This window comes from Saccopteryx leptura, chromosome 3 (genome assembly GCF_036850995.1).
Source record: "Saccopteryx leptura isolate mSacLep1 chromosome 3, mSacLep1_pri_phased_curated, whole genome shotgun sequence".
Lineage (NCBI taxonomy): Eukaryota > Metazoa > Chordata > Mammalia > Chiroptera > Emballonuridae > Saccopteryx > Saccopteryx leptura.
In genome coordinates this window covers 37740360-37762911 of record NC_089505.1, presented here as the reverse complement: position 1 = coordinate 37762911, position 22552 = coordinate 37740360, and the positions used below count along the sequence as shown (strand labels likewise).

Here is a 22552-nt window from a genome sequence, read left to right as displayed (position 1 = left end):
CTAGTGGGCATGCCAGGTGGATCCCGGTCAGGCACATGTGGGAGTCTGTCTCTGCCTCCCCTGCTTCTCACTTTAGAAAAATACCAAAAAAAAAAAAAAAAAAAAATGAGAGAGAGAGAAAAGAGAAAAAAAAAATGGGTAGTGAGCAATGCAACTAATGTAAGATAAAATTAAAAATACAGAACCATTGTACATACAGTTATAAGCATGAATATAAGAAGGCATCATAAATCTTTTTTCCAGCTTTATTAAGATATAATTGACATAACATTGGGTAAGTTTAAGGTTTCCAGTGTGTTCGTTTGCTGACACTCAACCTAGGAAAGCAATTGTGATGAGAATGTTAGAAGAATTAACTACAGTGCCTATCACCGAATTATTTAAAGTAGTAGGAAAATAAAAATCAATGAAGTAGTGTGAAATACTCTGTGCTATTTCTAAGTGATGTAGGAAAATAATGACATTGTTACAGTAGAAAAGCAGGTTGGCAATATGATTCCATTTTTATTTGAAAAAATAACCCACCTACATACATATAAATAGGGGGATGGGTTGCTGCTGGAAGTAAATTCATCAGAATACAAACATTGGTTTTCTGAGAGGGGTAATTGGGTAAAATGGATATGAAGTTTCAAAATATCCCCTAATTTTTGTGAGCAGTATATTTTCTTTTGTTCAATTGTATTTTTAAATGACCACGTATTGTTTTGATTCATACAGAATTGGTTTTTTGTATTTCCTGTGTTTTCTTCTAATATTTAAATTTACTCAGTTAAGTCCTTTATCTGTTTATAAGAAGCAGCAAGCCCCTTTGAATGAGCGGTGCTGGGAAAGAGAATAGGAAGGGGGGAGATCAGCATCAGGCCTGAGGAGGAAGAGCAGGATCCCGTTTCTGGTGTGTGTCTCCTGTGAGCAAAAGGTTGTCTTTCATTATCTGGGGCGCACTGCAGGTGGTAGTAGCTGTTTTACAGAGGAGAGAAGCCTACAAGCCCAGTGACTCAGGAATGTGTTGGCACACATCAGCGCGAAGCAGGGATTCCAGCCTGGCTCTGAGGCCCCAAGCCCCAGGGAAACCTCGGACATCATTTGTTTTCCCAGCAGAAGTTAAAGAACGTGATAGTGTCTTATCCACTGCCCCCACACACTGTTGTCTCTTAGAGAGAAAAGGATGACCTACATGGAGTTCCGTTTCCCCTGAGCTGTAATTTAAATGATGATAGAGAGTTGACATTTCTCTCTAGGCTTAGCTGCTTGACCTGGTCATATATGTTGTTACATTTAAAACTCTCCTTGGTTTTCCTATAACTAACCAGAAGTTAAATGCTTACAGAGCAGCTAAAATGTTTCCTCGGGTGTGGAATAAGAAGTGTTCATTTATTTCACTACTGCACGAGGGCCTGCTCGGTGTGAGGGTGGAACTAGCCCTGAGGTAACGCCATCCCTGATGGCAGCTCCCTGCCCTTCTCACATTCTGGGTTTTTCTTCAGCGTGGCTCATTTTAGTTAAGGACCCTATCTCCTGTGACGTGCTTGAAGGAAGAATAGTGTCTACTGCATGTTTCCCTTTGTGTCAGCAAATGATAAAGCATGGAGTTCACACTGAGTACAGAGTTAATTCTCCTCCATACCCTCACCCTCTCCACATGCAGGAGGTGTAGGTGCCTGTACGTACGCTAAAGAAATTTTCCTGTAACAGTTTATGATGCCAGTTTTCCAGAAGTTACCCTTAAAGTGCTAAATAATAACACTGGATATTTGCATCACAGAGTCAGGCCAGTGATTTGAGATGCGTGCATCACCAATAAAGAAGATTATATTTCTTTAAGCAAATACAAATCTAGTATTTTCTTCAGTGGTATTAATGACTTGATTTTTTACTATTAAATTTTGAATCTCTCTGCATTGATCTGAGAGTGATCTAGATTTTTCTCCAAATCTTACCAGCACTTACCCCAACATCATCCTTAAGGTTTCTTGAGCCCTCATTCTCACATTGCGGTGTGCTCTGCCTGAAACAATTTGTTTTATGTAATCCTCACAGTACCTCTGTGGGAGGCCAGTGGCATCCCCGTTTTATGCACTGGGGAATTGTCTTTGAGTAAATTTTCTTGTCCATGTCACTGAGTGAGCCAGGGACAGACCAGGACTCTCATTTAGTCTGTCTAATGCCAGGGCCTCCCCTCTAACATAAAGCTACATGGCATTTATGGGAAGAGCCAGCTTTTTCTTACTGGTTTATAAAGGCACTTCTATTTTACACTGAATTTTTCCAGTTTTGTTTTTTAATTTTTTTTTAAAGACTATTTATTCAATTTTTAGAGAGGAGAGAGAGAGAGAAGGGGGAAGGAGCAGGAAGCATCAACTCCCATATGTACCTTGACCAGGCAAGCCAGGGTTTCGAACTGGCGACCTCAGTGTTCCAAGTCGATGCTTTATCCCACTGCGCCACCACAGGTCAGGCAGCACAATGCTTTAATTGCTCTGCCTCTCTCATGTGTTTTAACATCAATACAGTGTTCCTACCCTCTCTTTTTAAAATACTTTTGGATAGTTTTATGTATTTATGTTGGAAACCTGGTTACCAGTTCAGCATATTTTCCTTCTTTGACTTTTATAAATTTGGATTTGAATTACATTTAATTTAGACATTAATTTGAAGAGAAAGTGAAATATTGATAAAAATGAGATATCCTATTTTGGAACATTAGCTGTACCTCATTTTTTATTCAGGCTTCCATTTATACAGGGTGAGGTAAAAGTAGGTTTACAGTGGTTTTTATGGAAAATAGTATAGTAATTAATAAATAATAGTACAAGAATAAACTATTTCATATACTTACATTTGTAAACCTACTTTTGACCCACTCTGTATGTGTCAGTAAACCTTTTAAATTTTCTTTATATATATCTTGCCATTATCTTGCTATATTTATTCATAGAGATTTTCTAGTTTGATGACACTGTGCCTGGGATATTTTCAAATACATTTCTACTGTAAGTGTTAAAGATTACTAAATCTAGCCATCTTGTTGAACAATGTGGTTATTTCTGGATTTTTTTTATGATGTTGGCTCTTTTAGGTAGACAATTCACCTGCTAACAATCACATTGTTATTTCTTTTCAGTATTTTTTATTGTTTTTTTTTTCTTCTTTTCCATATGAGAGGAGGGGAGATAGAGAGAAAGACTCCAGCATATGCCCCAACCAGGATCCACCCTGCAACCCCTGTCTTGGGCCGTTGCTCTGCCCATCTCAGGCCATGCTTGCAACCAAACTATTTTTAGTGCCTGAGGTGGAGGCTCTATGGAGCCATCCTCAGCACCTGGGCAGATGAGCTCCAGTCTAGCTGTGGTTGGGGGGGGGACAGGGGGAGGAGGGAGAAGGGGAGGAGTGGAGAACCAGATAGTCACTTCTCCTGTGTACCCTGACTGGGAATCGAACCCCAGACATCCACACACTGGGCCAGCGCTCTACTGCTGAGCCAACCGGCCAGGGCCTTTCTTTTCAGTATTTAAAACATATTTATCGGCCCTGGCCAGTTGGCTCATCGGCCTGGCGTGCAGGAGTCCCGGGTTCGATTCCCGGCCAGGGCACACAGGAGAAGCACCCATCTGCTTCTCCACCCCTCCCCCTCTCCTTCCTCTCTGTCTCTCTCTTCCCCTCCCGCAGCCGAGGCTCCACTGGAGCAAAGTTTGCCCGGGCGCTGAGGATGGCTCTGTGGCCTCTGCCTCAGGTGCTAGAATGGCTCTGATTGCGGCAGAGCGACGCCCCAGATGGGCAGAGCATCGCCCCCTGGTGGGCATGCTGGGTGGATCCTGGTTGGGCGCATGCGGGAGTCTGTCTGACTGCCTCCCCGTTTCCAGCTTTGGAAAAATACAAAAACAAAAACGTATTTATCTGTTGCTTTGACTAGAGTCTAGAACAAAGTGGAGTATAAACCAGGATAGCAGGATTTCTGGTTAGTGTTTTACTTTAATACTTGCTTTTGGTTTCTGATATAAGGGGCTCATCTCAGTTTACACAGGTGTGCTTTAGGAGAGTTTAGAATAGTACTTAATTTCTGAAGAGACCATTGATGAACAAGTGGTGACCTGGAATACTTTCTGCACAGGTGGTGCCCTGCCTGCTGTGCAAAGTGGCCTCCAGTGAATGGCAGGGATTCTCTCTTCATGCTTGGTGTTTCTAAACTGTCTCCATTGGGTTTGTCGTGTTTCCACTTTCATCTCCACTACAGTTTATTTTTATGCCCTACATACTTGTGGTTTAGCCTTGCATCACACTAGATTAGCCTCTATTGTAATTTAGTGGAGTGGAAGGTATGCCCAGAAGCCTTCAGAGCTTTGCTGGAATTGCTCTCAGGCACCTGTCTTCCAGGGAATTAAGGAGTGGAGGGCCGGGAGGAGCTCGTGCAGTGCCTGTGGGTGTCTCTCCCCCTGCGCACCCTGCAGTCTTTCTCCCCTAAAGCGGTTGAAGCTTCACTAGGGTCTTAATTCAGATGGCATTTAGGTGATTATAGAGCTAGTGGGCCCTTGGAAGTGACATCATGAGTCATTCAGTTTTCATTCTTATGGAAAATTGCTTTTGATACACTCCTTAGTGTTTCATAACTTTTTCAGAAGCATATTTCCAATGAATATCAAAGAGAAGCTAAAAATTCATCATCGTGTTAAGGAAGTTCCTATTCTTAGATGTGTAACCAGATTGGTTTTTTTTATTATTATTCCTTTAGAAATATAATAATGGCTGTTTAATTCAGCTAAGGCTTTTTTTGGCCTGTATCAAAGTGATCAGATACGGTTTTTCTCCTTTAAACAATTTATAGTCATGTATTATATTAGTGTTCTATCACTTCTGTTTCTGGAATGAAACCTTTTTGCTTTATGGTTTATATATTTTTAATACCCTAATCTATTCAAATTGTTAACTTATATTGACAACATTATTAGTAGTATTAATAGCATTTGTTAAGTACTTATTCTGTGCCAGGCTATGAGATAAACTCTGTCCCTCATCGCATTGAATTTTTTTTTTTTTTTTTTTTTTGTATTTTTCTGAAGCTGGAAACGGGGAGAGACAGTCAGACAGACTCCCGCATGCGCCCGACTGGGATCCACCCGGCACGCCCACCAGGGGCGACGCTCTGCCCACCAGGGGGCGATGCTCTGCCCCTCCTGGGGGGTCACTCTGCCCCTCCTGGGGGGTCACTCTGCCGTGACCAGAGCCACTCTAGCGCCTGGGGCAGAGGCCAAGGAGCCATCCCCAGTGCCCGGGTCATCTTTGCTCCAATGGAGCCTTGGCTGTGGGAGGGGAAGAGAGAGAGAGGAAGGAGGGGGGATGGAGAAGCAAATGGGCGCTTCTCCTATGTGCCCTGGCCGGGAATTGAACCTGGGTCCCCCGCATGCCAGGCCGACGCTCTACCGCTGAGCCAACCGGCCAGGGCCCATCGCATTTAATCTTTTGAAGAACATTATGAGATCGTTCTTCATTTCACAATTAAGGGAACAGAGGCACAAAGATGTCAAGTAACTTGTTAACATCACACAGCTATGAGAATGTGTCAGGGTTGCTAAGTGAGCCCAACTCATTTGACCTCAAATTCAAATTGTAATTAGAATGATATTTGGTGATATAAAGGAGATAGCACATGACCTGATTTTATGGTTAATGTCATCAAACTATCAAAGCCGAATGCATCAGTTCCTAGTGTAGGGATATGCCTGTTGGAAGCAGGTTCTCCTGTTTATAAATCAGGGTGTCCCCTTAGAAAGACAGACAGTTTTTGCCTCTCTGACTGTCCGTCATTCAGATTCCATGGAAACCATCCTCTCTCTTTAGACCAGGTGTTGAGGGCTTTGTGCTGTCAGCCTCGTGTACTCCAGCCTGGTGGTCTTGTGATAGAGGTGGAAGGGAAGGGAGAGACTTGATTCTTCAAGGGGAGAAAGGCAATAAGGGGACACACACCCATACGGAGGAAGTGTGAGGCCAGTGCAGAATTGGTCCTGATTATCACTTGAAAACCTGATAATTTTCAGTTTGTGCTGGGTTCAGTAATTGATAACAGAAAGAAAGGTTACACACCGTCTTCTCTGTCCTTCCTATATCTATGTAAAAGTTATAGAATTAAGATGGAGGGAATCCACACTGTCTCTTTTGTTTCTTTTTTCAAGTATGTAATAAATAATGTCCGCTGTCCTGACTTCACTCAGTTCCCGGTGGTCTGTGACAGGAGCCAGATGCTCGGGTTTGAATGACACTGGTATTGTTTCGTTCTTGCCCGTTTTCCTCAGAACCAGGACACCCCACCAGTGCTGCATTCCTTAACATCTCCTGCCCCATCTCAGTCACTCATACATTCAAGATCGTGACTTGAATCCTCAAAATCCCCTCTTTGAATCTGAACCTTTTTTCTTATCTTCCATGGCACCTGTTCTCCATTAGGAAGCAAAATGTCACCCTTCCAAAAAAGAAAGAAAGATGTCCTAATTCCCAAAACCTGTTCTCTTACACAGCAAAGGCAAATGGTTGTGGATGGAAGTAAGGTTGCAAATAAGGCCTTAAGAAGAGCATATGGAGTCTCCCGGTGTGCTCAGTGCAAACACAGGGTTCCTAAAACTGGAAGAGGGTGGCAGGAGAGGGCGTGGCTTGGTGGCTCTGGCTTTGTGGGCGGAGGACAGGATAGTGAGCTGAAGAAGGCAGCCTATTTCTGGGAGCTGGAAAAGAAAATTGATCTCTCATCAGAGCCGCCAGAATGAACTGCCTGCCAGCACCATGATTGTAGCCTAGTGAGACCCATGTCAGAACTGTAAGACAGTAAATTTGAGTTTCTTTTTCATTTCGAGCCCACTGAGCTTGTGCTGAGTTGTTACTCTAGCAATGGAAGACGGATGCATCATGCCGCTCTCCTAACCCGGGCATCTCGGTGCCGCTCTCTCCCCACTGCTCCAGCTCCCGCCATCCTGCTGGCTTGTCAGAGACCCCACCGTTAGCCATCACCGCAGGGCACGCGCCTGTTCCTTACATAGCCTGTCACCCTGGTGTAGGGACCCCACTCCCGGGCTGTGTATCACTTCTTTCAATATACACAGTATTGAAACCTTGTCTCTTCCAAATCACACAACCCTTCAAGCATCCCCAGTCCTGTCTGCACCCCGTCACATTTTAGCAAATGACCATATCCGTCCTTTACCCATGGGGTTAACAGCACCTGTCTTGCGATCCCTACACTTTTGACCTCGGGAACTCTCTGTGACCTCCCAGTTATCCATTTTCGGCTTTCCATCTCTCATCTGTGCAGCATTTGACAATGTCAAACAACCTTCCTTTAACTTTTTCCCATGGCCTCTATGTGTGACATTACACTCGTTTTCCTATCGTTTCAATTGCACTGAGCCCCTCCCCCATCAGCCCTAGTTCTTTTTACTTTCCACATTTAGGCCTTCCTTTGGTTTGGTTCTCAAACTTCAGATCTTCTCTTAACATTTATTTCTTTGGCGGTTGCAGCCTCATTCAAGATTTCACAGATCACCACCGCCAAGGATTCCTTCACATCCTGCCTTTATGTCCCTCCACGCCCCCGACATACACCTGAACATCAAGTTTTTTTAGCTCCAGTGCACAGAGAAGGAGAGGTCTTTCAGAAAACTTGTCTCTAGGACTAAGATGCAGGAAAAAAGAACCATATATTCTTGTCCCTCTTTTGGACTAGGAAGGGAAGGGGCAGGACTTACGGGGCAGGGCACCAGATCCACCAAGGCTGATATCAACACAGCCCCCTCCCCCGCTTTCTAACCTCACCTCCAGAATTTATGAGAAATGAAACAGACTAGACTCAAGGGCCTATGTTTCATTCTTCTAGAGTATTTATCAATTTTATGAGTCACTTCCTTGTTAGACTGGGAAAAACTAGCTCTGCACACTTCTCAGAGGTAGGGCAGGTAGAGGGCTCAGTGGCTTTGCTGTGAGTGGCTTCTGACAAACACCTGGCCAACTTTCCCCTCTGACAGCAGATACTTTTACAACATTAGCTTCAGGTTTCTGTAAACAGGAGGAGGGTCAGAATTTGAATAGGTATGAAGGGCCTGAGGAGGTCTGAAGCTGAAGTAAAGATATCATTGTCATTGGAAGATTGTTCCACCTTGGAGGGGTCATGGGTCCTCTGGTTCCATCTTGGGGAATAGTCATGGATCCTGTAGTTTCATTGTAAGGTGGAATCATGGATCCTGTAGTTTCATTGTGAGGTGGGGTCATGGATCCTGTAGTTGCATCCTGGAGAATGGTCATGGGTTCTCTGGTTCCATCCTGGTGAATGGTCATGGGTTCTCTGGTTCCATCCCGGTGAATAGTCATGGGTTCTCTAGTTCCGTCCTGGAGAATGGTCATGGGTTCTCTAGTTCCATCCTGGTCAATGGTCCTGAGTTCTCTAGGTTCTCTGGTTCCATCCTGGTGAATGGTCATGGGTTCTCTGGTTCCATCCCGGTGAATGGTCATGGGTTCTCTAGTTCCATCCTGGTGAATGGTCATGGGTTCTCTAGTTCCATCCCGGTCAATGGTCATGGGTTCTCTGGTTCCATCCTGGTGAATGGTCATGGGTCCTCTAGTTCCATCCTGGTGAATGGTCATGGGTTCTCTAGTTCCATCCCAGTCAATGGTCATGGGTTCTCTGGTTCCATCCCGGTGAATGGTCATGGGTTCTCTAGTTCCGTCCTGTAGAATGGTCATGGGATTTCTAGTTCCACTCCAGAGCATGGTCATGGGTTATTTAGGTTCTCTAGTTCCATTTTGGGGAATGGTCATGGGTTCCCTAGTTCTATTTTCGGGAATGGTCATGAGTTCTCTAATTCTACCTAGGGAATTGTCATGGTTCTCTAATTCCATCCTGGAGAATGGTCATGGGTTCTCTAGTTCCATCCTGGAGAATGGTCATGGGTTCTCTAGTTCCATTTTGGAGAATGGTCATGGGTACTCTAGTTCCATCCCAGGGATTGGTCATGGGTTCTCTAGTTCCATCCTGGAGAATGGTCATGGGTTCTCTAGTTCCATTTTGGAGAATGGTCATGGGTACTCTAGTTCCATCCCAGGGATTGGTCATGGGTTCTCTAGTTCCATCCTGGAGAATGGTCATAGTTTCTCTAGTTCCATCCTGGGAAATGGTCATGTGTTCTTTAGTTCCATCCTGGGAAATGGTCATGTGTTCTTTAGTTCCATTCTGGAGAATGGTCATGGGTCCTCTAGTTCCATCCTGGGTGTGGTCAGGGGTCATCTAATTCCATTCTGGGGGTGGTCATGAGTTCTCTTCTCAAATACAATACCTCCGTCCAGAAGCGCAGCAGAGTAGCCCTTTCCTGAAGCTCATAGGTCTCTCCCCAGCTCTCTCCAGTGCTTTGTGGACTATGTACTGCATAACCTGGCTATATGGAAGGTGTACATGACTTCACTTCTTGAGGTATATTGTTGGCTACCTTTAAAATTTACTGCAAAAAATATTTAGGAAGCAATATGAAACCTTACCTGTGCTATAATGATATGAAGACAATTCAATTGGTCCTTAGAATGTGAAAGTTACTCCTTGCATTCTATGTTAAATCAGCTATAAAACATAGAGTTTGGTTTGTGGATTCGATTCCCAGTGTGATGTTCTATCAGTAAAAATGTTGCTCACAATCAGACTTGTCAGATTCATTGATTTATCTTGGGAAATTTATTCAGGCATTTATATTGGGTATCATGTTAAGGCACCAGACAGTTAAAGTAGGTCCTTACCTTATAAATTTTAAAACTTAGACTCTGGATGGATTTTATTTTTTTCTTTTAGTAGCATTACCAAATTTGATGTTGTTCCGTCCTACCCACCTGTACCAAAGGAAAATAATTTTTGTACTAAATTTAGGTGTACATAGTTAAGTTTATCTTGGAAGGTTCGGCTAGCACCTGTTTTTCTTTTGCAGCTGAGCAAAGGCAGTGCTTGAAGCAGTGCTCCCTGTGAGGCCAGATATAATTGCACACAGCTTATGAAAAGATGAGGGGGAGAAGCTGTCACAGGTGGACAGAGGAAGCTGAGGCTCTGGAAATAGGAAGCACCTACAAAAAGCTATAAAGAAAGAGACTGTTCTGAAAGCAAGTCCAACAGTGACAGCTATTTATGGTCAATGAGAAAGACAGGAGTGTGGGGCCTAGGAAGTGGAACACTAGAGTTATCCAGCTTCCTCTCTTTTGCCATGCTGATAGGTGCAAAATGATAACTCATCTTGGTTTGCATTTTTCTGATCGCATGCAAGTTAGAGCATCTTTTTATAATTAATTATTTTTTATATGTCTTATTCATTTAAGTTTTTATCCATTGCTATATGTCTCTCTGGTTTTCAGATTCTGGGTTGATTATATTAAGATGCATTTAATTATAATATTTAGGTTGAGCCTGACCAGATGGTGGTGCAGTGGATAGAGCGTTGGACTGGGATGTGGAGGACCCAGGTTCAAGACCCCAAGGTCGCCAGCTTGAGCGCGGGCTCATCTGGTGTGAGCAAAGCTCACTAGCTTGGACCAAAGGTTGCTGGCTGGAGCAAGGGGTTTCTCGGTCTGCTGTGACCCCCGGTCAAGGCACATATGAGAAAGTAATCAATGAACAACTAAGGCAGTGGTAGTCAACTTGGTCCTTACCACCCACTAGTGGGCATTCCAGCTTTTGTGGTGGGTGGTAGCGGAGCAACCAAAGTATAAATAAAAAGATAGATTTAACTATAGTAAGTTGTTTTATAAAGATTTATTCTGCCAAACTTAGCGAAAATCCGACATAAAGTACTTGGTAAGTAATTATTATTATATGCTTTAACTTGCTGTAACTCTGCTTTATAAATTTTATAAAGTTACTTCCCTACTTTATAAATCACCATTACTGTGGAACCTGTGGGCAGTTAGAAAATTTTACTACTAACAGAGATACAAAAGTGGGCAGTAGGTATAAAAAGGTTGACTACCCCTGAACTAAGGTGTCGCAAGGAAAAACTGATGATTGATGCTTCTCATCTCTCTCTGTTCCTGTCTGTCTGTCTCTATCTATCCCTCTCTCTGACTCTCTCTGTCTCTGTAAAAAAATATAATAATAATAATAATAATAATAATATTTAGGTTGAATCATATGCAGCTGCCAAACTATTAGGGTGGCCAGTTTTGAGCTGTAAAAATTATAAAATCTATGATCCATCTTAATTTTTATTGTATATATAGGTCTTTCAGAGTTTCATTATTATAAATAATATAGCAGTTGCCATATACTGTGACAAATAGCATTTTTCTTCTTTCAAATTTTTTCTTAGGATAAATTCCTAAGGGAAGGAATGTCAAGAATGGACATTTTTATGGTTATTGTCACATGTTGATAAATCTTTTTTTTTTTAATTTTTTAAAATTCATTTTAGATAAGGGTGGGGGAGAAAGAGAGAGAAGGAAAGGAGGAGCAGGAAACATCAACTCCCATTTGTGCCTTGACCAGGCAAGCCCAGGGTTTCCAACTGGCAACTCAGCGTTCCCGGTCAATGCTTTATCCACTGCGCCACCACAGGTCAGGCCTGACAAATCACTTTCTAAAAGGGCTGTATTTACTTACATTATACATCATATATGTCACTTATACTCTGTATTTTTAATCTAACTTCCTCATTAGACATCATTTAAACTATTACTTTAATAACTATAAAACATCCTCTGTTATTTGTACTATTATAGATAATAATTTATTCAAGTGTTCACTGATGAATAGTATTTTTTTAGAAGTATGTATTTTGTGTGACCTTAGTTCATTTTATTTTCATCTTTTTTTTATAGTAAATTTGAAAGTGGGTTTTAATATACTGTAGATTACCCTGTCCTCAATTCCTTAAATTACTCATTTACATACATTTTATTCTTCAGATGACAATCAAAACAAAACACATGATAAAAAGGAGAAGAAGATGGTGGTTCAGAAGCCCCATGGCACTGTGGAGTACACTGTGAGTATAAACAGGAAGTGTGAATGTTTGTTACTGCTACTAGGTTTATATAATGGTTCTGTTGATGCCTGCTGTCTCTTCGCTGCATTCCTCTTATACACCCAGTAAACAGGGGAGCTTCTTAAGACCTGTTGTGAGTCTTTCTCTTCCCTCCATATTTTCTCCTTGGGCAATCTCACTCACATAAACCTTTGACTTGAATTACCTATGATACACCAGTGACAACAAATGTTAGGTCTCCATCTCAGAAATGCTTTTTGAATTCCAGAACTGTAGATTCAGTTGACTTCTCAGCATATCTACTTAGACCTTCAGGCTTGGTCTTTTTTTAAAGAAGCAGTGGCTCCATCATCTACACTTTTCTACAAGCCAGAACCTTATTCTCAATGTCTTCCCATTACTCTCCATGTTCTTTCCTCCTTTTCATAATCATCCAGCAAGTCTAAGCCAGGTCTCTCTTTATTTTATTCTCTCATAAAATCGCGTTTCTTTATAAAAAAATTTATCTTCGTTTAACATTATTGATTCAGTAGAGTGATTATTATTTTAATGTCTATCTTGTTACTTAATTCATACATCCATGGATAGACACTAGACCCCTTTTTGGCCACCAGAAAAGTGCTTGTAGGATGCAGACCTTCCGTATTGTTGGGTCGGTAGCTGAATGATACTGTGCGTGTATGTGATCGTTACTGCACCGCCACAAGATGTGGCATATTATGCTCCTTGTTCTCACTGTACCATGAGCTCCTGGAAGCAGAAGCTGTGTCTGTTTATCCTATGTCTGTTAGAAGACGGGCCACTCAGTTATGGATCTGTTTAAATTCATGTTGAAATAGCATTGTGGAGGAGTGTTCTTTCTAAGAAGTAGTTAAGTGCTGTTGCCGTTGCCTGGTTGTGTTTCCTCATGGGTATTGCTTTGCACTGATCATTTGTGTACATCCCAGGCTCTCTAAGGCAAGCAGCAGGGACCAGTCCTTCCCTGGAGGTTCTTTTGGAGGGGTAAATCTTCTCCCAGCCTCGGCCGACTCACAGGGAAGAGCTCTCGCACAGGCATTTCTTGCTCAGTGCTCTGTAAACATCTTTCTGTGGTTTGCAGGGCTAGTCCTTTCCAGAAAGGATTTGGGGTGATTATATGTGTCACGTTACCACTATTTTTTTTTTTTGTATTTTTCTGAAGCTGGAAACGGGGAGGCAGTCAGACAGACTCCCGCATGTGCCTGACCGGGATCCACCCGGCATGCCCACCAGGGGATGATGCTCTGCCCATCCGGGGCGTCGCGACCAGAGCCACTCTAGCACCTGGGGCAGAGGCCAAGGAGCCATCCCCAGCGCCCGGGCCATCTTTTGCTTGAATGGATCCTCGGCTGTGGGAGGGGAAGAGAGAGACAGAGAGTAAGGAGAGGGGGAGGGGTGGAGAAGCAGATGAGCGCCTCTCCTGTGTGCCCTGGCCGGGAATCAAACTGGGACTTCCGCACACCAGGCCGACGCTCTACCACTGAGCCAACCGGCCAGGGCCACCACTTTTATTACAATATGTTGTTGATCCCCTAACACCTAGCACAGGGCCTTCCCTCATACTAAGTACTCCAGAAGTGTTGGAGTATTTGTCGTCAGTACAGTAGTCTAAAGCCACCTGTGCATCCACAAGCCCTCCAAAGAAATGGGAAGTGTTGCTTGCCAGGAGCTATTTCCCATGGCATATACTGAACAGTGTGCAGGGAGAGTGAAAATGAGCCCCCAGGTTAATTCAGCATGTGGTCAGATTAGTAATGCAGAAATGCCTACCTGTTTTATTTATGTTCTGGAAATTGGTTTTACTTGGCAAGTGATTTTGTGTACTTTATTGGAAATAAGTGATTCATGTATGCACTTCCTTCTGGAATATGCCCACACCTTTCCCTTCCCCCTTCCCCTTCCCCTTCCCCTCTTCTTCCCCCCAGGAGCATTTTCCTTGCCTCTCTCTTTCTCCTCGGCTCTAAGGGAACCCCCAAGACTTGCAACCAGGGGAGCAGTGGGCAGTGGCAGCTCCTCCTGGCTAACCCCCTGAATCTGTTTTCAAGCTTGGCTTTCCTCTGACTCTCTTCCTGTAACACCAAGAAATTCTTCCTGTAACACCAAGAAAAAAAAATAAGTGATTCATAACTTTGTGTTTAGAGAACCATGCTAGCTCTTACCAGATTGCTTAGATTACTCCTGAGCTGTAGATATTTCAGCATTCTGATAAGTTTCAGACATTTAATGGTATCAGAATCCCTCCCAGGGTCTGTGAATTGGTTTTCTATGTCTTATCCTTATGTCGTAACTCCAGATTGATAAAGTTTCTCCTTCCCTTCACTCCCAATGCACAGTATCTTCTACAAGTTTTTTTTCATAAAAATATGAAATTTATGGATCACTTCCTGTGAAATATGTGCTGTCAAGCAGAAATTATGATTATCTCTGTTTGATCGATAAAGAAACTGAGACCCAGAGAGATTAAGCAAATGATCCAAGACTAGTATGGCTCTAGACTGTTGTCTTCTCAATTTGTGTCTTTTACTGAGTCTAAATCCTGAAAATCCCTGGATTTGAATATACAGGGGTGGGCAAAGGTAGGTTTACAGTTGTAATACAAATAAACAATGCAATAATTAATAATAATACAAGAATAAACTGTTTCATGTACTTACAACTTCAAACCTACTTTTGCCGGCCCTGTGTTATGTAAGTATCTAATATTGGAAAAATATATATATTGGAACATATTTTTATTTTCATTTTTAGTAGAGTTGATTTTTCTCAGGGTAGAGGTTGGAACATCTCTTGTTAGGTTTTCAGTGATTTTTTTTTTTTTTGCCAGCTCCTGGTCTTGGCTTTTCAACCTAAGTTCAGAGGCAACATATGAACTTGAAACCCAGTAAACTTAGGGTAACTATTAAAGACAATAAAATGTGACACCAAGGATACACACATGATTGAAGTAACAGATGAGATAGGAAACTTAGTTTAGCAATAGTTAGTATATATGTATTTTGGTTTTTTTACAGTTTTATTTACATACCATAAAATTCTCCCCAATTTATATGTCTAATTCAATGATTTTTAGTTAATTTACCAACCTATTCAACCATCACCATAACCCAGTTTTAGAATACTTCACCACCCAAGTAAGATCCCTTGGAACATTTGTAGTCGCTCCCAATTGCCACTCACAGCTCCAGGTAATCATTGATGTACTTAGTCTCTGAAGATTGACCTTTTCTGGACATTTCATATAAATGGAGATTGACAATATCTGGCCCCTGGCATTTATGGCTACTTTCATGAATAATGTTGAGGTTTTGAAAATTTTATAATGGCCATATTTTAGTGATTTTAATACTTAAAATGTTTTCATTTCAAAATTTCCAGTTTAATAGCATAAAGCTAATAAAAATTACTTTTCTTAAACTTAAAAATACCACTGTACTGCCTCTTAGAGAAAGGTAACATGCATTAGAGAGAAACAGTGCATGGGGGTTTTGTGCAGGGAAGACCTTCAGTTTCTCAGTCCCCAAACAACAGCTGTGAATCAGGAGAGGCCCAGCCCAGAGCAGGCCACAGTGTGGCACTTCCTGAAAATCACTTTCCTTAGCTCTAAAATATGCTTGGGCCAGATCACTAGCAAATCTCTCAGGCTCCATTTTTGTCACCCACACAGTAACACCCCTGCTCCCATCAGTGACAGGATAGGGAGGCAGGATGCAATTGCACTTATAAGAATAGTCTCCACAGGGTGAAAATCTCTACTTCTTTTTTTTTCTTTTTTTTAAGATTTATAATTTTATTTTATTTTACTTTTTTTGTTTGTTTTTTTTTTCTTTTAATAAATCAGGGTACATATGTTCAGAGAAAACATCTCTAAGTTATTTTGCCATTTGCTTATGCTGCATTCCCATCACCCAAAGTGCAATTGTCTTCCATCACCTTCTAACTGTTTTTCTTTGTGTCCCTCCCCTCCCCCAACCCCCTCCCTCTCCACCCCTCCATAACCACACTCTTGTCCATGTCTCTGAGTCTCATTTTTATGTCCCACCTATATATGGAACCATATAGTTCTTAGTTTTTTCTGATTTACTTATTTCACTCAGTATAATGTTATCAAGGTCCATTCATGTTGTTGTAAATGATCCGATGTCATCATTTCTTATCGCTGAGTAGTATTCCATAGTAACATGTACCAAAGCTTTTTAATCCACTCATCCACTGACGGACACTTGGGCTGTTTCCAGATCTTTGCTATTGTGAACAATGCTGCCATAAACATGGGGGTGCATTTCTGCTTTTGAAACAGTGCTATGGTGTTCTTGGGGTATATTCCTAAAAGTGGGATAGCTGGGTCAAAAGGCAGTTTGATTTTTAATTCTTTGAGGAATCACCATACTGTTTTCCACAGTGGCTGCACCAGTCTGCATTCCCATCAGCAGTGCAGGAGGGTCCCCTTTTCTCCACATCCTCGCCAGCACTTATTCTGTGTTGTTTTGATGATGAGCGCCATTCTGACTGGTGTGAGGTGATATCTCATTGTGGTTTTAATTTGCATTTCTCTAATGATTAGTGATGTTGAGCATTTTTTCATATGCCTATTGGCCATCTGTATGTCCTCTATGGAAAAGTGTCTATTTCTTTCGCCCATTTTTTGTTTGGATTGTTTGTCTTCCTGCTGTTGTTTTACAAGTTCTTTATAAATTTTGGTTATTAACCCCTTATCAGACGTATTGTCAAATATGTTCTCCCATTGTGTAGTTTGTCTTTTCATTTTGTTCTTATTGTCTTTAGCTTCGCAAAAGCTTTTTAGTTTGATGTAGTCCCATTTGTTTATCCTGTCTTTTATTTCACTTCCTCGGGGAGATAAATCAGCAAATATATTGCTGTGAGAGATGTCAGAGTGTTTACTGCCTATGTTTTCTTCTAAGATGCTTATGGTTTTATGGCTTACATTTAAGTCTTTTATTTATTTTGAGTTTATTTTTGTGAATGGTGTAAGTTGGTAGTCTAGTTTCATTATTTTGCAGGTAGCTGTCCAATTTTTCCAACACTATTTGTTGAAGAGGCTGTCTTTACTCCATTGTATGCTCTTACCTCCTTTGTCAAATATCAGTTGTCCATAAAGGTGTGGGTTTATTTCTGGGTTCTCTGTTCTGTTCCATTGATCTATATGCCTGTTCTTATGCCAGTACCAGGCTGTTTTGAGTACAATGGCCTTATAGTATAACTTGATATCCAGAAGCGTGATACCTCCCACTTTATTCTTCCTTTACAAGATTGCTGAGGCTATTCGCGTTCTCTTTTGGTTCCATATAAATTTTTGGAATATGTGTTCTATATCTTTGATGTATGTCGTTGCTATTTTAATTGGCATGGCATTGAATTTATAAATTGCTTTGGGTAATATAGACATTTTAATGATGTTTATTCTTCCTAACCATGAGCACGGTATATGCTTCCACTTATTTGTATCTTCCTTGATTTCTTTTATGAATGTTTTATAATTTTTCGAGTACAAGTCTTTAAACTCCCTGGTTAAATTTATTCCTAGGTACTTTACTTTCTTGGTTGCAGTGGTGAAGGGGATTGCTTCCTTAATTTCTCTTTCTGACACTTCATTGTTAGTGTATAAAAATGCCTCTGATTTCTGCGTATTAATTTTATATCCTGCCACCTTTCTGAATTCATTTATCAAGTCTAGTAGTTTTTTGACTGAGACTCTAGGGTTTTCTATATACAAAATCATATCATCTGCAAATAATGATAGTTTTACGTCTTCTTTTCCAATTTGGATGCCTTTTATTTCTTTTTCTTGTCTGATTGCTGTGGCTAGGACTTCCAGAACTATGTTGAATAAGAGTGGTGAAAGGGGGCCTAGTTCCTGATTTTAAGGTGATTGCTATTAATTTTTTCCCATTGAGTATGATGTTGGCTGTGGGTTTGTCATAGATGGCCTTTATCATGTTGAGGTGTGTTCCCTGTATTCCCACTTTGCTGAGAGTTTTTTTCATGAATGGGTGCTGGATTTTATCAAATGCTTTTTCTGCATCTATTGAAATTATCATGTGGTTTTTCTCCTTCCTTTTGTTTATGTGATGAATCACATTGATTGATTTGCAAATATTGTACCAGCTTTGCCTCCCAAGAATAAATCCCACTTGTTCATGATGTATGATTTTTTTCATATATTGCTAGATCCAGTTTGCTAATATTTTGTTGAGGATTTTAGCATCTAAATTCATCAGGGATATTGGCCTATAATTTTCTTTCTTTGTGTTGTCTTTGCCTGGTTTTGGAATCAGAATTATGCTCACCTTATAAAAGGAGCTTGGAAGTCTTCCTTCCTCTTGAATTTTTTGAAATAGCTTGAGAAGGATAGGAGTTAGTTCTTCTTTGAATATTTGGTAGAATTCACTTGTGAAGCCATCAGGCTCAGGACTTTTCTTTGTTGGGAGTTTTTTGATAACTGTTTCTATCTCATTTGTTGTAATTGGTCTGTTTAGGTTTTCTGATTCTTCCAGATTAATTTTTGGAAGATTATATGTTTCGCCTGACCAGGTGATGGTGCAGTGGATAGAGAGTCAGACTGGGATGCAGAGGACCCAGGTTCAAGACCCCAGGTCACCAGCTTGAGCACAGGTTCATCTGGTTTGAGCAAAAGCCCACCAGCTTGAACCCAAGGTCGCTGGCTCCAGCAAGGGGTTACTCGGTCTGCTGAAGGCCCATGGTCAAGGCATATATGAGAAAGCAATCAATGAACAAGGTGTTGTAATGCGCAACGAAAAACTAATGATTGATGCTTCTCGTCTCTCTCTGTTCCTGTCTGTTCCTGTCTATCCCTCTCTCTGACTCACTCTCTGTCTCTGTAAAAAGTAAATAAATAAATAAATAAAGATTATATGTTTCAAGGAATTTGTCCATTTTATCTAGGTTGTCTAGTTTTTTGGCATACAGTTCTTCATATTATTTTCTTACAATATTTTGTATTTCTGTTGTGTCGGTTGTTATTTCTCCATTCTCATTTCTAATTTTACTTATTTGAGTCCTCTTTCTTTTTTTCTTGGTGAGTCTGGTTAAAGGTTCATCGATCTTGTTTACCTTTTCAAAGAACCAGCTCCTGGTTTCATTGATCCTCTGAATTGTTTCTTTAGCCTCTATATCATTTATTTCTGCTCTGATCTTTATCATTTCCTTCTTTCTACTACCTCTCGGCTTTACTTGCTGTTCTTTTTCTAGTTATTTTTGTTGCAGGATTAAGTTATTTGAGCTTTTTCTAGCTTCTTAAGGAATGCCTGTAATGCTATGAACTTCCCTCTCAGAACTGCTTTTGCTGTGTCCCATAAATTTTGAGTTGATGTATGTTCATTATCATTCATTTCTAGGAATTTTTAAATTTCTTCTTTGATCTCATTGTTAACCCATTCATTATTTGATAACATGCTATTTAGTTTCCAAGTGTTTGAGTATTTTTCAGTTTTTTTGTTGTGGTTGATTTCTAGTTTCATGCCATTGTGACCAGAGAAAGTGCTATATAATTTCAGTCTTCTTAAATTTGTTGAGACCGCTTTTGTGCCCTAACATGTGGTCTGTCCTAGAGGATGTACCATGAGCACTTGAAAAGAATGTATATGCTGCTGCTTTGGGGTGAAAGGTTCTGAAGATACCTATTAAATCGAGTTGATCTAGTGTGTCCTTTAAGTCTGCTGTTTCTTTGTTAATTTTCTTTCTTGAGGACCTATCTAGTGATGTTAATGGGGTATTAAAATCCCCTACTATTATAGTATTGCTGTTTATCTCGCCCTTTAAATCTATCAAAGTCTGTTTTATATATTTAGGTGCTCCTATATTAGGTTCGTAGATATTTATAACGGTTATATCTTCCTGTTGGATTGCTCTCTTTATTATTATGTAATGACCTTCTTTATCTTTTACTATAGCTTTTGTTTTAAAGTCCATTTTGTCTGATATAAGTATTGCTACCCCAGCTTTTTTTTCATTTCCATTTGCGTGAAATAATTTTTTCCGTCCTTTTATCTTCAGTCTGTGTGCATCTTTTGTTTTAAGGTGTGTCTCTTGTAGACAGCATATGTAAGGGTCCTGTTTTCTTATCCACACAGCTACCCTATGTCTTTTGATCAGATCATTTAATCCATTTACATTTAAGGTTATTATTGATATGTAGTTGTTTATTGCCATTTTATTCTTTAAAACTGTATTCCTCTTTTGCTATATTCTTTTTCCCCTTCGATCTGTTTACAACAGGCCCCTTAGCATTTCTTGCAGCATTGGTTTGGTTGTAGTGAATTCCTTGTGGTTTTTTTTTTTTTTTTTTGTCTGGAAAGCTTTTTATTTCTCCTTCAATTTTAAATGATAGCCTTGCTGGATAAAGTAGTCTTGGTTGTAGGCTCTTGTTCTGCATTACTTTGAATATTTCTTGCCATACCCTTCTGGCCTCAAATGTTTCTGTTGAGAAGTCGGAAGTCATCCTTGTGGGGGCTCCTTTGTAGGTGATAGCCTTTTTTTCTCTAGCAGCTGTTAATATTTTCTCTTTATCACTTAGCTTTGGGATTTTAATTATGACGTGTCTTGGTATAGATTTCCTTGGGTTTCTCTTTAATGGAGTTCTCTGTGCTTTTTGAACTTGTGAGACGTTTTCCTGCCCTGATTTAGGGAAGTTTTCAGCTATGATATGTTTGAACAAAGTCTCTATCCCTTGTTCTTTCTCTTCTTCTTCAGGAACCCCTATGATGCAGATGTTATTTCTCTTCATGTTGTCACAGAACTCTCAGAGTTTCCTCAGACTTTTTGAGTCTCTTTTCTTTTTTCTGCTCTGCTTCTGTGCCTTCATTTATATTGTCCTCTAACTCGCTGATTCTATTCTCAGCTTCATCCATCCTGATTTTAATTCCTTCCATTGTGTTCTTTATTTCTGATATTGTATTTGTCATTTCTGATTGATTCTTTTTTATTATTTCAATGTCCTTTTTTATATTTGCTATATCTTTATTTAGATGTTTGTAATGACCATGTATTGTTGTTCTAAGATCTTTGAGCATCCTAACAATTGTTATTTTAAACTCTGCATCCAGTAATTTGATTATATCTGACTCATTCAGGTCCTTTTCTGGGGATTTCTCTTGATTCATTTGTGTTGCATTTTTCTGCCTTCCCATTTTGTCTGTGTAAAAGAAGGTTTTGGCCACTGGAGTCCACTGGTTGTGGCCTCTGTGTTCCCTAGGTGTGGTCTGTCTGCAGGCCCACCACCCCCTCTGCTGGGGTTTTCAGTAATTTTAAAGATATGTATTTATATTCTAACTTGTGCTAGAAGTGCTTTAAAGTAATTTTAGTGTAAAAGGTAACTATGAACTTGTTTATCCTGAGATAGTTCATCTAGTTGGTTGGTTTTTTGTACTGAGGGCAGTGGTGTGTTTAATTCTTTTCTCAGGTCACAGTCTCCTGCATCCATTTCAAATCTCCATCTCATTCAAGGTTTATCTGGTTGAGACAATTCTGCTTATAGAACAGCCACCAGTTTTGACCTAGGGCTGTAGATGGAAACATCTAGGTGACATTCATTAATATGAACTCCCACTAACAAGTGGCCCTGGACAGGAAGTCTGTTCTGGGCTATTGACCTGACCAGAGGCAGCAACTTCTTTTGGGGAGGAGTTTTTTTACTGTGAAGTTTCACATCTTCTTTCTGTCCTCTTTATTTCTGTTCTCCCCCTTTTAGAAAAGAAACCTATATACCTACAACATATATCACAAATTTTATAGATTTACAGAATAACACTAATTTGGCTAACCATGGGAAGTTGTCATTTTTAATGATAACGAACAATTATTGGTAACTAACCTATATTTATTTCAGCTTTGACTGTATTTGTTCAGCAAATATTTAAATACCTTTTGTGTGTCAGGCACTGTAGGGGCAAATGACTATTAACAGGCCGCCATCCAGTAGCTAATAGTCCAGTGAAGACTTAGGCAAGTAGACAGAAAAATGCAAAGAGAGAAAGTAAATAGTCCCATTTCCCCCGTGGGGGATACTGTGTGTATATTTTATTTCTTTTCTTCTTACAGTTTTGTGTTATACCTCATGGACCTCTGCTCCATACACCAAAGTTGTGCCAAAGTAAGTTTAGAATCTATTAGTGAACAGTGAAATTGAAGATAAAGGAAACCCAGAAATGAATAACATTAAAAAAAATTTTTCCTTAAGAATTTAGAATGTATTCATTCTTTTTTATAATACATTCAGATGTATGTACTACTTTTTAAACCATTTTTATCATAAATAGATTAATATTTTCTATCAAAAGGATTTTTGTTTTGTCTTGTTTTGCTTTATGTATTGACTCTTGTTTGTTTAATTATTCTAGGCTGGAAGCCAGGACACCCTAAACTCTATAGCACTGAAGTTTAACATCACTCCTAATAAGTTAGTGGAACTGAATAAACTTTTCACACATACTATTGTTCCAGGCCAGGTAATGCTCTTCTTGTTGCATATTACTTTAGAAGTTTTACTTTTATCTTTTATTGCCATTTTTACT

At 40.3% G+C, this 22552-nt stretch overlaps 1 protein-coding gene across 3 annotated transcripts in view; it reads left to right on the top strand.

The window, feature by feature from the left end:
* The window catches only part of NCOA7 (nuclear receptor coactivator 7), a 143393-nt gene that overhangs the window by 61837 nt on the left and 59004 nt on the right, over window positions 1–22552 (top strand). For 2 of the 3 annotated variants that reach the window (XM_066373305.1, XM_066373304.1), the window contains exons 4-5: window positions 11908–11987; window positions 22379–22486. In XM_066373305.1, the coding sequence (XP_066229402.1) occupies window positions 11908–11987; window positions 22379–22486 (188 nt within the window). Of the gene's footprint in view, window positions 1–11907; window positions 11988–16404; window positions 16515–22079; window positions 22132–22378; window positions 22487–22552 lie in introns of all 3 variants that reach the window. The other variant, XM_066373303.1, reaches the window with a different exon arrangement.